This window comes from Lissotriton helveticus, chromosome 10 (assembly GCF_964261635.1).
Source record: "Lissotriton helveticus chromosome 10, aLisHel1.1, whole genome shotgun sequence".
Lineage (NCBI taxonomy): Eukaryota > Metazoa > Chordata > Amphibia > Caudata > Salamandridae > Lissotriton > Lissotriton helveticus.
In genome coordinates, this window is record NC_136071.1 from 867,677,974 (window position 1) to 867,693,441 (window position 15,468).

The window sequence follows — 15,468 nt, forward strand, 5'->3', positions numbered from 1 at the left end:
GTTTTCCTTTCTGGTGTTTGGGACACTGATTCTGGCTCACTGTATAAAAATAAACCTACAGTATAGCACACTACCTACGGCCTCCTCGCCTGCTTTTCCGGCCCGCAGATAGCCCAGCCCGACATTTGGTGTCAGAAGTGGGATCTGCCGGAGGCATGGAGGCCGTGGTGAAACAGATGGCGGAATCCCAAGAACAGTTCGGGAAACTAATGGAACAATTCCTTAAGACCGCTGAGACCGACAGGGGACAGCTCCATGACGTCCTGAAGGGACAGGGGGTTGCCCACGAGCAAACTATGGACAAGCTGACTACCGCTCTCGGTCAACCTAGGCCGGTCTCGTCTTTTCCGTCAGTAGTCTTGCAGAAGTATGTCCCAGGTGAGGATCCGGACTACTTCTTTACGAACTTTGAAAGGCTGGCACAAGCGGCCAACTGGCCTGTGGATCGCTGGGGTCAATACCTGGGTCCCCTTCTGACCGGCGACCTACAGGCGGCCTACCAACAGGCCAACATCCAAGGCACCACCCCGTATGCAGACATCAAACGGTGCATTTTAGAACGCTTGGGTATAGACGACGACACCTACAGGGTACAATTGCGACAAGCAAAGGAGAAACCCCAGGAGAATCCAAGAGCTCTCTCCTTCCGAATCCGAGATCTCGCCAACAGATGGCTCCGACCCGAGACATCCTCCAAAGACAATATCCTTGAGAAGATATATCTGGAGCAATTCCTGAACTCCTTGCACCCGGCCACCCAGCGATGGGTAAGACAACACTCTAGGCTCACTCTCGAAACCGCCATAGAGATTGCCTCCGCCTATAGTCGGGCTCAAGAGCTCCAACGGGGAAGGGAGGATCATACGCACAGGAACACACACACTATGGTTCCCCGTCCCCCTCGTCCACAACCGGGACGGAGACCGGAACCTTCTCCTCTTCTGCCCTCTCCGGTCCTGTTCCGATCCCCCAACCCCGGACCCCAGTGCTACTCCTGTGGTGGGTTTGGACACATCGCTCGGATGTGCCCACAGAAGGAAGAGCCAATGGAGATAGGCCTGGTACGGAACTACCTGTGTCACCCTCCAGGGTCCGCTCCCCCGCCGTTCCACTGTCCTGTTGCTGTGGATGGACAACGACTGATGGCCCTGGCTGACACAGGGTGCCGTCAGAGTGTTGTAAGACCCCAAGATCTGGCCCAACCCGTCCAGCACCCTACGGGAGTAGTGGCCATCCAATGTGTCCACGGGGACACCAAGCACTACCCTACCACACAAGTACGAATCCAGCATCAGAAGGATCCAGGAACCAACCTCACCGTAGGCCTCGTGCCTGCTCTCCCTGAACAAGCCATTCTGGGGAGTGATTATCCAGGATTACCCACACTACTACAGGAGACCTCGGACTCTCTCGCCCAATGGTGGAAGGATGCGCCTTATCTTGGACAGTCTCCCCCGGAGTCCACACCTAAGCCACATAAACCCAAAAGTCAGCGGAGAAAAGAAAAGAAAGAGTACATCGGCGCATATCCTGTGGTACCCGAAGAACATCCCTGGCAGACTGATAGAGAGTTCAGGGCGGCACAACAGGAGGGTCCCCTCCTACAGGAAGCGTGGGGAAGGGCCCTTGAGCACGAAGACCCCTTACAAGTAGGTCCCTACTTTTTCAAAAGAAACGGGTTGTTGTACCGGGGAGGGGGTACTCCCCAGCATGCACAATTACTCGTCCCAGGCCCCTTCCAGGACAAAGTCCTCTTCCTCGCTCACAGCCACCTCCTAGGGGGCCACTTTGGGGATGAGAAAACCAGCCAAGCTGTTCTGGAGAAATTCTATTGGCCGGGTGTACACCAGATGATCAAAACCTACTGTAGAGAGTGCGTGGTCTGTCAGAAAAATAGTCGTTACCGACCCCCCAGAGTCCCTTTACAACCCCTGCCTCTCATCGACGTCCCATTCAGTAGGATAGGAATGGACATCATAGGCCCCCTCCTTCCTTCCCGCAGCGGGTGTCGTTATGCCTTAGTCATAGTCGACTACGCCACCCGCTTCCCTGAAGCCATACCCCTGCGCCAACCCACTACCCAGGCGATAGCAAAAGCCCTGATCACCCTGTTCTCTCGGGTAGGGTTTCCCAGAGAGATCCTGACAGATCAGGGTACCCCTTTTGTATCAGCCCTTATGAAACGGGTCTGTGCTGAGCTGGGGATCAAACAAATCCGTACCTCCGCCTACCATCCGCAAACGGACGGTTTGGTGGAACGGTACAATGCCACCCTCAAACAGACTCTCAAAAAGCTCTTGGGTCTGGAAGCCAAAAGATGGGAGGATATGTTGCCCCTGGCTCTGTTCGCCATACGCTGTAAAACGCAGAGCAGCACAGGCTTCTCCCCTTACGAGTTGCTATATGGACGGCCTCCCCGCACCCTGCTGGACATGGCACAGGAGGCCTGGGAAGCAGAGCCCGATCGCACACGGCCGCTTCCGGAATATATGGATAACCTTAAGACCCACCTAGGCATGATACGGGACATTGTCCGACAGAACCTAGAAAGTGCCCAAACCAGCCAGAAGAAGCAATATGACAGGGGCACGCGTCCCAGGGTATTTGCTGTCAACGATTTAGTCCTTCTCATGATGCCCTCGTCCGACCAGAAACTCCTGGGTCAGTGGCAAGGCCCTTACACCATTCTCCAGCAGGTGACGCCGGTGACCTATGAGGTAGAACTGGACGCCACACGCGGCACTTCCCAGATATTTCACGTAAATCTGCTGAAAAAATGGGAAGGACCCCGGCCGGTGTTAACCGGAAGCAACCGATCCCTGCCCTTTTCTTTTGACCCTTGTGTAGACACCGAACTACCTCCTACTCTAGTCCAGGAACTCCGCAATGCCCTAGGACCCCTTCAGCGGGTTTTTTCCTCTTCCCCAGGTCGCACCACCATTACTGAGCATGCCATCGAAACCGAACCAGGAAGAGTGGTCCGGTTGCGACCCTATAGAGTACCCGAGGCCTGTCGGGAGGTTATAAGGCAGGAGATAGAGGACATGCAAAAGATGGGGATAATAGAGCCCTCAGTTAGCGACTGGAACTCCCCTATCGTCCTTGTCCCAAAACCCAACGGGTCGGTCCGCTTCTGCATAGACTTTCGGGAGGTCAACAAAATATCCTCATTCGATACCTATCCCTTGCCCCGGGTGGACGAAATGATAGAGAGGATAGGGAAGGCGCAATATATCTCCACCCTTGACCTCTGTAAGGGGTACTGGCAAATCCCCCTCAGGGAGCAAGACAAGAGAAAGACAGCCTTTTCTACCCCTGAGGGGTTATACCAGTTCCTAGTTATGCCCTTTGGTCTTCACGGGGCACCCGCCACCTTTCAGCGGGCAATGAACCATGTTCTAAGACCCCATGCACAGTACGCGGGAGCCTACCTAGACGATATCGTCATATTCAGCGACAACTGGCCACAACATGTGAAACATCTATGCAGTGTTGTTTCTTCCCTGGGCTCTTATGGATTCGCCATCAATCCCGCCAAAACCACTCTGGCCGCGAAGACTGTCAAATACCTAGGGTATCTACTGGGGGAGGGACTGATAAGACCTCAGGAGAGCAAAACCGTGGCTATCAGGTCCCTATCCTTTCCACAGACAAAAAAAGACCTGCGTGCCTTTTTAGGGCTTCTTGGTTATTATCGGCGGTTTGTGCCCAACTTCTCCCAGAGAGCCGCTGCTCTGACGGATCTCCTAAAGAAGACAAACCGATCCGACGAGTTGTTACGGAACCCCTCTCCCGAAGCCTGGCACGCGTTTACAGATCTAAAGAACGCCTTGACCTCAAGCCCTGTTCTAATGCCCCCTGACTTCTCCCTGCCCTTTATCCTTCAAACAGATGCTTCTGAACAGGGGCTGGGGGCAGTGTTGTCCCAGAAAGACTCCGCAGGCAATGAAAGACCCATTCTCTACGCCAGTCGTAAACTGTTTCCCAGGGAAAAACACTATTCAGTGGTAGAAAAAGAAGCCCTAGCCATAAAATGGGCGATTGACAATCTACGCTACTACTTGGAGGGCAGGGACTTCGTCCTCTATACGGATCACGCTCCCTTGGAGTGGATGGCCCGGAACAAAGGCCAGAACGACCGGGTCCTCCGCTGGTTTCTATCCCTTCAGCCGTTCCACTTCAAGACGCTACACCGGAAAGGGTCAGACCAGGGCAATGCCGATTTTCTGTCACGCTACCCTCATTCCCCATCCCGTACAAGAAGGACAGCTAGGGGAAGGGTATGTGAGGTGGCGGCCCCGCGACCCCCCCAGGAGCGCTGCACATCCCCGCACCTACCTCAATCATCTCCGCCACCGGGACTACAACAGCGCTCCCCCTGTCATGGGGCGAGGACAGAACTCGGCATTCCGGCCATAACACACGGGACTCCGCCCTTCTTTCTTCCACAGGGACCAACCAGAACCACGGGACCAGAGGAAGTATATCCCGCCGACCCAGGAAGTCCCGCCCCGGCGGCAGAGTCAGCACAGGATAAAAGTCGGATCCGAGCAGAACACCCCGTCGGAGTTTTGTGGCAGGAGATTCAGACCGGAGCTGGAGTAGGAGAGCAGACGGGTGACGAAGAGGTGTGGACCGAAGAGTGGTGGAGCCCACAGGAGGTGGCTGAAGAGCGGCCGTAACTCACTTGGAGAGTTACGGCGGACCGGGTGAGTGTCTTCAGCCTTCCTTACCCCAACTCCTTAGGAGTCCTAGTAACACCCTGTAAATATACCCTTCTCTTTAGCAGCACGTCCCCTGCACTGTAACATATCTTGTATAGCACTCGCACTGTTTGTAGTGGCCCCGCCTGTCCCTGTTCCCACACCTCCCTTCCCGACACCCTTTCTACAACCCCCTTGTGTTCCAGCCTCCCTCCTCCCTCCTTTCCTCACGGCCTCTTTTCTCTTCCCGCCCCCTCACGACCCGGGTGACGGTGTTCGGTTTAACTTTGGAACATAAGGAGGAGACTAACGGTCCTTTGTTTCTTTCTCTTACTGCCCTCCGTGGATCTCCTCTGCATCGAGGCTGACGTCGGAGAATCCCCGCCCCAGGACTGCGCCCAGGACCCGGAGCAGACGGCGAACCCGGACCTCTCCTTGTTTTCCTTTCTGGTGTTTGGGACACTGATTCTGGCTCACTGTATAAAAATAAACCTACAGTATAGCACACTACCTACGGCCTCCTCGCCTGCTTTTCCGGCCCGCAGATAGCCCAGCCCGACACCGCTGGAATAAATTAGCCAGAATTTTGGTGAATAGTTTGATCTCAGTTCTGATCAAAAAATGTATATGCCTATATAAGGCACAGCAATCTACGGGCGGGCCAGTTTTATAAATGACAATAATATTAGCTGAGTCAAGGACTGGAGAAAGGCCCTGTTTGCTGCAGCTTCTCTGTAGAGATCCAGTAGGTGGAGGCTGGGGATCTCATGGATTTTATGGTAGTTAGTATTCCAGTGGGAAACTGTCTGGCCCAGGTGTTTTGCCTGCCTTCATATCTTGCATAGCCTTGACAAATTCATCTAATGTGAACGGCATGCCTAGTTCCCTTCTATGAGAGGTGGTGAATGATGAGGCAGGTATGTCTGTGAGGACAGAGTTAGTTTGTTCTTGAAGCAAACTACATCATTGAGCCTATAAAGTTTGATAATAAGCAGTGAATGTCGCTGCGGTTTCTGCTGATTTGTGTCTTTTCTGATTGTTATGGTCTATAATATTTGGACTTTCTAGATGTCATCTCGTTGGTGGCCATCCAGTAAATTAACTTTCCGATATTATCTCTGAGTTCTTATATCTTCCTAGTCATGGCCCTCCACAATTGGCAGGCCGCTTCTAGGCAGTTCTGCTACAATGCAGTTCTTTTAAGTTCAAGCTAACATTTGAGAGCCACTAATGTCTCCATTAGGCATAGATGTTATAAATGTAGGATCCGGAATTCGAGATCAGTTACCTCTCACTGCCTGTCTTTTTCTTTATGGCTACGACCACCATCATGGTGGCCTTACCAACAGCCCACGGTGTACCCACGGAGGCAACCAAGTTTTGGTTTATTTGGAAGTAGGATTAAAGCTCTGTCAATAGATGATCAGAGCATTGTTCATCCACTAGACACCACCTGTTTAAGAGCCATAGGAGATGTCGATCTCCAGCGGCCGGCTTGAAACAAGCAATAATAGGTGAATGGTCTGAGATACCCTGTGTGAAAATGTCGTGTGGAGAAAGCTGGTGGTGGGAAGAAGAAGAGGTCTAAGATGGGAAGCTTCTTGTGTGCAGCTGAGGTGTATGTGTATTCTTTATTGTGTGGATACCATATCCTTCAGGCATCACAGAGCCCAACGGAGACCATCCTTGTCAGATGGGTGTAGGTTTGGGCAATTGGAGTAGCACATAGAAGCTTATGAAGTTGTATTCTTTACCTTCCAGGAGACCACATATCGCAATGCACCTAAAGAGGAAGTGTGAAGAGATCACAGATATCACTTGAGGAAAGTTCCTATGTAGGAATATAGCCACCCCTCCTGGCCCTTGCATGGAAAGCTGTTATAGCCAAAGCGTTGCAGCAAGGGGCAAATTGGGCCCACCAGATGAGCTTCTTGCAGCATGAGGAATGCAGGCCTGTGTTTTCAGATGTCTCAAAGAACAGTTATTCTCTTAAGCTGATCTAGCAAGCAGGTAACAATCCATTACAGAATTGTAAAGTTAGCCATGTGGTTATGGGGCTTTGAATGCTGTCTCAAGCAGTGTGTTGGAACACCTAAGACAATAAGCCTTGAGGCCTGCAAATTTAGCTCAGTTACCTGTGACCCTTAAATCTTTGTACATGGGTACTCAAAAAAAAGAAAAAATGAAAACATGAACATACAGTAACCTGTACAGGATTTGTGCCACGGTCAAATGTTGTTGATAGAGGTTCCCTAAGTAGCCCTGGTGCAAGGCGATTCTAGAAATCAAGCTCATGATTGCATGAGCTCCTACACTATCTGAGTGCTTCCCAGAAGTAGAGAAGACAAATCAAGGGTATTGGTCTTCATTTGAGTGTTACATTCAGGAGTCAATATGATCGGTGCCAATAAATGGTGACTGAACTATGTCGCTCAGAGTAGTGCAGGGTGACGTTTGTCTGTCTCAGAGGAGTCCAGTCAGTCTTGGGTCATCCCCAACCCTACTGGACCTAGTCTGTCAAATGGGCTTGATTGGCACATCATCACCCAAGGCCCACCAGGTACGATGGTCAGTCGTGTCATGACTCGAAGGTATATGGCAACTAATTTCTTTAGTCTCCATGCCCAGTCCCATGCTTCCTCTAGGGTCTTGAAGAAGTGCAATTGAGAGTTGTCAATTGCTTTAAGCTCGACAGGGAAGATTAACATATATTGTAAGTTTCTTGCTCGGAGCTTCTGTTTAATGGCACTAAAAGATTTCCTCCGCTTCTGAATAAGCTTGGTGAAGTCCAGGAAGATCATTATATGGTTAGATTGGAATCACAGGGTACCAGCTTTCCATGCTTCTCACAGGATAGTGTCTCCGCCATGGCTGTTAAGTATCGGGGCAATCATGGGACGCAGGGGGCACCCAACTGGGATTTCTGGGTCAAGGACCGGTGAGGTCTTTTGACTGTGAACCTGAGTGAAAGCCTCGCCTCTGGAATACAGGATGTAAGCCATGACTTGAGGAACATCTCTGGGTCTGTAGATTCAGCTGTCTCTGAGAACCCAACTAACCAAAGATTGTTGCACCATGATCTGTTCTTTGCATCCTCTGGCGTCTCTTCAAGAGTTTTGGTTCTAGATAAGATCTGTGATACATAGAGTTTATGTACTGTAGTGAATACATCTGCCAAAACAGACTCAAGACTCTGACCACCACATTAGGGAGGCCCTGGTGGTGGAGTGTCGCCCCTCCTCCTGCTTCTTCGGTTTTAGTTCCAACTGATTCATGAGCTGTTTGGATTGCCTGCAAGATAGTCCCGTTGCCACTAGAGTCGATTGTCTTCTGGCTCACGGAGATCTCCGTGGGAGGAGGTTTGGCACTGTCCTAATCAAGAGTAGTGTATTAATCAATCTTTGCTTTGTGTGCTTAGTCACTTATCCTTCCCCATGTTTTAATCCGCACTATGGGTTGGGTGATGGCGAACAAGAGAAGTTAAGAGGGGAATGTCAGATATCTGTGGGCTTGTTGTGGTTCATACCAAATCAGGATGCTCCCTCAAAATGTACCTGTGAGTCTCTTCCTAAGCTGGACATCCCCTCAATCATATGAGGCCTCACTCCGGGCCTGAAGATAAGATTACTCAGAGCTGGGATCCTGAGTAACGCAACAGGCCCATTGCAGTTGAAGAGGTGGCAGCAACTCCAGTGTGGCCCAGTCTGCTTGCCACTGATGTTAGGGAAAAGGCAGCACAAGCAGTTGGGGCTTGCCCAGGAAAGAACACCCAGTCTGAAACCACGTGCTGGTCCCATGGGGCAGGATGATAACCAAGTGCCACCAGGTTTCTGTTGTTTTACTGGGTTCTGTGTGGTGCCCAAGCAGGCCCGCCTGGTGATGCCCCAGTATTGCACACCCCTTTGCCTTTGGGATCAAGAGCTCATCACCTCACCAGTCCCAGGAGCAGGAGCACTGGGCCAATTGGCCACCTATACTGCTGGTGTCACCCTACAGCCGGTACAGCTGGCCAACAGCTCCTGGTCACTCCTCCCACTGGCTTCACGTGCTACTCACTCGAGCACAGTCTGGGCAGGGGTCTATTAGAAGCCGGGCTCAGCAGCTCCTTGAGATCTCTAGGTGGGGTGCTTCCTCTTGCCAGATCTCACTCACTGGGATGGCTAGATAACGTTGGATGGGCACCTCCACTGGCCCGGCACTTCAACAGTCGATCAGCAGTCTCACGTTCATGCCTTTGTAGAGTTCGAGCTCCTACGCTCTCGAGGATCACCTGCAGTACATTGGGAAGCAAGAAAGTGTTTCCGACAGCGGAGCGCCAAGGAGCTTTTCAGTACTCTGCCACCATCCTGACTTCAACATGGACAAGGATGTACAGCCTCACCAGGCCAGTATGATCTGGTGGCCATGATTTTGAGTCACGTGTTCAGTCACTCAAAGCGCTCACTGTGGCATTTGTAGGGCCGCCTGATGGCAGAATGATATCAGATGATGGAGGAGGTCCAGGAGTGTCCTTAGAGTGCACCCGCTATCTTGGACAATCAGGCCATACCCCCAGTGGTTAACAATTCTATCATCATATTCAATATATATATATATATTTTACATCACCGTAGACTAATGCTTAATAAGGCGGAACATGTGGGTTAAACTATATGCTTACAAACACACAGTAATATGAACCATTGATAAGCTGAAAGATATGGTAGCTTGCATTTCTGCTGATTCTACTTACAGCAAGTTTTTTCCTGATTGCTTCAAGTTTTTCTGTAGCTTCTGTCAGTTCCAAGTTTGCTTTAGCTAGTGCTTGACGTTTTGGCTCTACATCACAGTAGACCTAATACAAAGAGCCAATACAATGTACCATTAAAAAATATAGATAGGGATTTGTTTCAAATTAAAGTCAAATAATTGTTGGATAAAGGCATAGCTATATGATATCAGCAATGTGATACAATATCAATGTCCATGCAATAAACTTTTTCTTTAAAAAAAAGTTACATAATTCAGTCTACAATAGGTCATAAACCAATCCCTTGTAGGCACCATCCTATTTTTTCAGTTGAAATAAATGGAATAGTTTAAAACAGCTCATATAACAAATCTTATTAGAGAGAAATCTGACATAAGACATCAACCCCCTTCCACACATGAACACATTTTCTCACACTTCCTCTGAGAAATGTGCCAATTTACCAAACGTGTGCTTGCATGGACAGAAGAGGCGATATTCACTATGATTTCTTGTCAAGAAAGTAGTAGATGCCAATGCCCATTTCACATATAGCACAGCCATAATATTACGCCTTGCATGCAAAGTCATAAATTACGTTTTCAAACATTGCACAGCATACCAGACTACAAGCACATAATGTCTGATTTCTAGTGCTGTCTCACAAAATTTCCACTAAGATAAAAACGTTCAAACACAGGTCAGGTAACCAAAATAACTCACCCTCCAGAACTCTATTTCTTTCTTTTACTGCCATCTGCAATTTAAACCCTGGCGGATGGCCCACATGTTCAGCCGAAGCCTGATCCCTTCTCCCCCGCTGGAAGACCCCCTGCCTTTTATAGTGATCACTGCACCCAAAGTTGAGGGTTGTTTGTGAAAAAGACAACCTCAGTGGCCCTGGCATGCACAGAGTTTTCTCCCTGTTCATGGGGGACAACGATAAGCCAGGTAGGCCATTCTTTGCAAGATGGACCTGGGCAGTGAAAATCAGGGATGATCACTCTGTCCTAAATATGGCAATTGGCCTTCACTGTGACTTGACAGCCCACTGATGGATGGGCCATCAGGCTAAGGGTTTCCAACGGTCTAATCAGCCGAGGATGTGCTGTTGGAAATCCTACGGTTCCCGACCTATATATGGAAAGAGGGAACTGCGATGTTTGAGGACGGGGTATAGAAAATTGAGTTATTAGTTGTGTGGCCTACACAAGTAATAGGTCTTCAATCCCCTTACTGGGAATCAAGCACCCCATTGTAGCACTTGACTCTCTCAGGGACGGGAGGCAGAGCAGTCCAAGGCCTACTCAGTGAAGGTGGCATGGGCTAGAAATGACAGTTCACTGGCACACAATATTACCACTAAAAAAATGATTGTCCACACTACTAAATACTATGCAATACTTTAGAAATATGTACATTGGCAGATGGAAAATACCATATATGACATTGCATAATTACCTTTGAACTGCTACAGGGGTCACACAAACATATCAAGCGAGTCAATTGGTTTTGACATGGTTGAAGAGCAGCAACCCACATGCCAAAATCATTATTTTGTATTTAAATGCAATTATCATAAAAAATAATCCAGCGTGAATAAAGATTGTAATGCTAATGAACATATATACTACTGTGAGCAGTCATCGTTATGAGAAACCAATAAAACATTTAAAATAAGAAAAACCTGTTTTATTTATTTTCAACCATCAAACTGCAATCATAAAAGCATCACATTATGACATTGCATTTCAAACATACACTTGTCCCCTTCAAGACATGTACTTCCTTCAACCACCTTCAGAACTTTCAGGCAATAACAACTGCAACCACAGTTATAGCCTATTTAGGGTTCAATACTCCCGGGCTTTAAAGCGAAAGATCCAGCCTTGATAGTGTTTGAAAATATGAGGGCAATCCTGGTAAGGTTAATCTTTCTGATTCCATTCCACTCAGGGAGGGGACTCCTCAAGTCCCTCTTTGGGGAAAGCTGCACACTTCCTAACCTTGTTGGTGGTGACCCCACTGTCCTAGAGCCATACATTGGAAGAAACGTCCAAAATTAAAGCCAAAACAGCCAGGCCCCCTTGGGAGCAGTGAATGTTTTAGACAGCGGTTCGCCTGCTGTGCCCCGAACCAGAGTCTTTTGTTTGCTGTGTTTTCTTTTCTTCCCCATTTCATTGGGGACCGTTGATGGAGCCCACACCTCCTTGCCCCACTGGCTCCCAAGCACCCACAACTCCAAATGCAGCCATAGGAGCGGGCAGCATCTCTCTTCCTGCCACTACTGCGTGCAGGGTTCAGTCTTCTGCAGTGGCCAGAAAGTCCAAAGCATTGTGGTCCATGAAGTAAGCATCGAAACACGTGTCCAGGGATGGCCAACGCGACGGTGATTTTTTGCTCATGACCCTGGCAGAGGCGCACCCGCTGATGCTTACTTCATGGACCACAATGCTTTGGGGCAACACGCTGATAGGACAAGCAGTGTGCGACCAATTGGACTTTCTTTTATATTCAAGCTCTCTTGAGCTGGTGGGGCTGACGAGCCCGGGTTACGCACCTGCGTGCCAGGAGTGGTACCGGACCTGAGGATATTTTTTGGCAGCCTACGCAGCACCCCTACATATATGCCTATTCCCTGCTGACGAGAGGTAACAAACTCCAAACAGGTGTCCAGGGATGGCCAACGCAAAAGTGATTTTTTGCTCAAGACCCTAGCAGAGGTGCACCCGCTGATGCTTACTTCATGGACCACAATGCTTTGGGGCAACACGCTGATAGGACAAGCAGTGTGCGACCATTGGACTTTCTTTTATATTCAAGCTCTCTTGAGCTGGTGGGGCTGACGAGCCTGGGTTACGCACCTGCGTGCCACGAGTGGTACCGGACCTGAGGATATTTTTTGGCAGCCTACGCAGCACCCCTACATATATGCCTATTCCCTGCTGACGAATGGTAACAACCTCGAAACACGTGTCCAGGGATGGCCAACGGGACAGTGATTTTTTGCTCAAGACCCTGGCAGAGGCGCACCCGCTGATGCTTACTTCATGGACTACAATGCTTTGGGGCAACACGCTGATAGGACAAGCAGTGTGCGACCAATTGGACTTTCTTTTATATTCAAGCTCTCTTGAGCTGGTGGGGCTGACGAGCCCGGGTTACGCACCTGCGTGCCACGAGTGGTACTGGACCTGAGGATATTTTTTGGCAGCCTACGCAGCACCCCTACATATATGCCTATTCCCTGCTGACGAGAGGTAAAAACCTCGAAACACGTGTCCAGGGATGGCCAACGCGACAGTGATTTTTTGCTCAAGACCCTGGCAGAGGCGCACCCGCTGATGCTTACTTCATGGACCACAATGCTTTGGGGCAACACGCTGATAGGACAAGCAGTGTGCGACCAATTGGACTTTCTTTTATATTCAAGCTCTCTTGAGCTGGTGGGGCTGATGAGCCCGGGTTACGCACCTGCGTGCCAGGAGTGGTACCGGACCTGAGGATATTTTTTGGCAGCCTACGCAGCACCCCTACATATATGCCTATTCCCTGCTGACGAGAGGTAACAACCTCCAAACAGGTGTTCAGGGATGGCCAACGCAACAGTGATTTTTTGCTCAAGACCCTAGCAGAGGCGCACCCGCTGATGCTTACTTCATGGACCACAATGCTTTGGGGCAACACGCTGATAGGACAAGCAGTGTGCGACCAATTGGACTTTCTTTTATATTCAAGCTCTCTTGAGCTTGTGGGGTTGATGAGCCCGGGTTACGCACCTGCGTGCCACGAGTGGTATCGGACCTGAGGATATTTTTTGGAAGCCTACGCAGCACCCCTACATATATGCCTATTCCCTGCTGACGAGAGGTAACAACCTCGAAACACGTGTCCACGGATGGCCAACGCGACAGTGATTTTTTGCTCAAGACCCTGGCAGAGGCGCACCCGCTGATGCTTACTTCATGGACCACAATGCTTTGGGACAATACGCTGATAGGACAAGCAGTGTGCGACCAATTGGACTTTCTTTTATATTCAAGCTCTCTTAAGCTGGTGGGGCTGACGAGCCCAGGTTACGCACCTGCGTGCCACGAGTGGTACCGGACCTGAGGATATTTTTTGGCAGCCTACGCGGCACCCCTATATATATGCCTATTCCCTGCTGACGAGAGGTAACAACCTCGAAACACGTGTCCAGGGATGGCCAACGCGACAGTGATTTTTTGCTCAAGACCCTAGCAGAGGCGCACCCGCTGATGCTTACTTCATGGACCACAATGCTTTGGGGCAACACGCTGATAGGACAAGCAGTGTGCGACCAATTGGACTTTCTTTTATATTCAAGCTCTCTTGAGCTTGTGGGGTTGATGAGCCCGGGTTACGCACCTGCGTGCCACGAGTGGTATCGGACCTGAGGATATTTTTTGGAAGCCTACGCAGCACCCCTACATATATGCCTATTCCCTGCTGACGAGAGGTAACAACCTCGAAACACGTGTCCACGGATGGCCAACGCGACAGTGATTTTTTGCTCAAGACCCTGGCAGAGGCGCACCCGCTGATGCTTACTTCATGGACCACAATGCTTTGGGACAATACGCTGATAGGACAAGCAGTGTGCGACCAATTGGACTTTCTTTTATATTCAAGCTCTCTTAAGCTGGTGGGGCTGACGAGCCCAGGTTACGCACCTGCGTGCCACGAGTGGTACCGGACCTGAGGATATTTTTTGGCAGCCTACGCGGCACCCCTATATATATGCCTATTCCCTGCTGACGAGAGGTAACAACCTCGAAACACGTGTCCAGGGATGGCCAACGCGACAGTGATTTTTTGCTCAAGACCCTGGCAGAGGCGCACCCGCTGATACTTACTTCATGGACCACAATGCTTTGGGGCAACACGCTGATAGGACAAGCAGTGTGCGACCAATTGGACTTTCTTTTATATTCAAGCTCTCTTGAGCTGGTGGGGCTGACGAGCCCGGGTTACGCACCTGCGTGCCACGAGTGGTACTGGACCTGAGTATATTTTTTGGCAGCCTACGCAGCACCCCTACATAAATGCCTATTCCCTGCTGACGAGAGGTAACAACCTCGAAACACGTGTCCAGGGATGACCAACGCGACAGTGATTTTTTGCTCAAGACCCTGGCAGAGGCGCACCCACTGATGCTTACTTCATGGACCACAATGCTTTGGGGCAACACGCTGATAGGACAAGCAGTGTGCGACCAATTGGACTTTCTTTTATATTCAAGCTCTCTTGAGCTGGTGGGGCGGACGAGCCCAGGTTACGCACCTGCGTGCCACGAGTGGTACCGGACCTGAGGATATTTTTAGGCAGCCTACGCAGCACCCCTACATATATGCCTATTCCCTGCTGATGAGAGGTAACAACCTCGAAACATGTTTCCAGGGATGGCCAACGCAACAGTGATTTTTTGCTCAAGACCCTGGCAGAGGTGCACCAGCTGATGCTTACTTCATGGACTACAATGCTTTGGGGCAACACGCTGATAGGACAAGCAGTGTGCGACCAATTGGACTTTCTTTTATATTCAAGCTCTCTTGAGCTGGTGGGGCTGACGAGCCCGGGTTACGCACCTGCGTGCCATGAGTGGTACTGGACCTGAGGATATTTTTTGGCAGCCTACGCAGCACCCCTACATATATGCCTATTTCCTGCTGACGAGAGGTAACAACCTCGAAACACGTGTCCAGGGATGGCCAACGCGACAGTGATTTTTTTGCTCAAGACCCTGGCAGAGGCGCACCCGCTGATGCTTACTTCATGGACCACAATGCTTTGGGGCAACACGCTGATAGGACAAGCAGTGTGCGACCAATTGGACTTTCTTTTATATTCAAGCTCTCTTGAGCTGGTGGGGCTGACGAGCCCGGGTTACGCACCTGCGTGCCACGAGTGGTACCGGACCTGAGGATATTTTTTGGCAGCCTACGCAGCACCCTTACATATATGCCTATTCCCTGGGGACGAGAGGTAACAACCTCGAAACACGTGTCCAGGGAT

The 15,468-nt window shown here is 50.1% G+C and overlaps 1 protein-coding gene across 1 annotated transcript in view; it reads right to left on the reverse strand.

Moving 5' to 3' along the window:
- The window catches only part of DNAH11 (dynein axonemal heavy chain 11), a 3,642,058-nt gene that overhangs the window by 1,070,081 nt on the left and 2,556,509 nt on the right, over positions 1-15,468 (reverse strand). Inside the window, exon 62 of the mRNA XM_078663510.1 lies at positions 9,436-9,537. Within this exon, the coding sequence (XP_078519636.1) occupies positions 9,436-9,537 (102 nt within the window). The remainder of the gene's footprint in view (positions 1-9,435; positions 9,538-15,468) is intronic.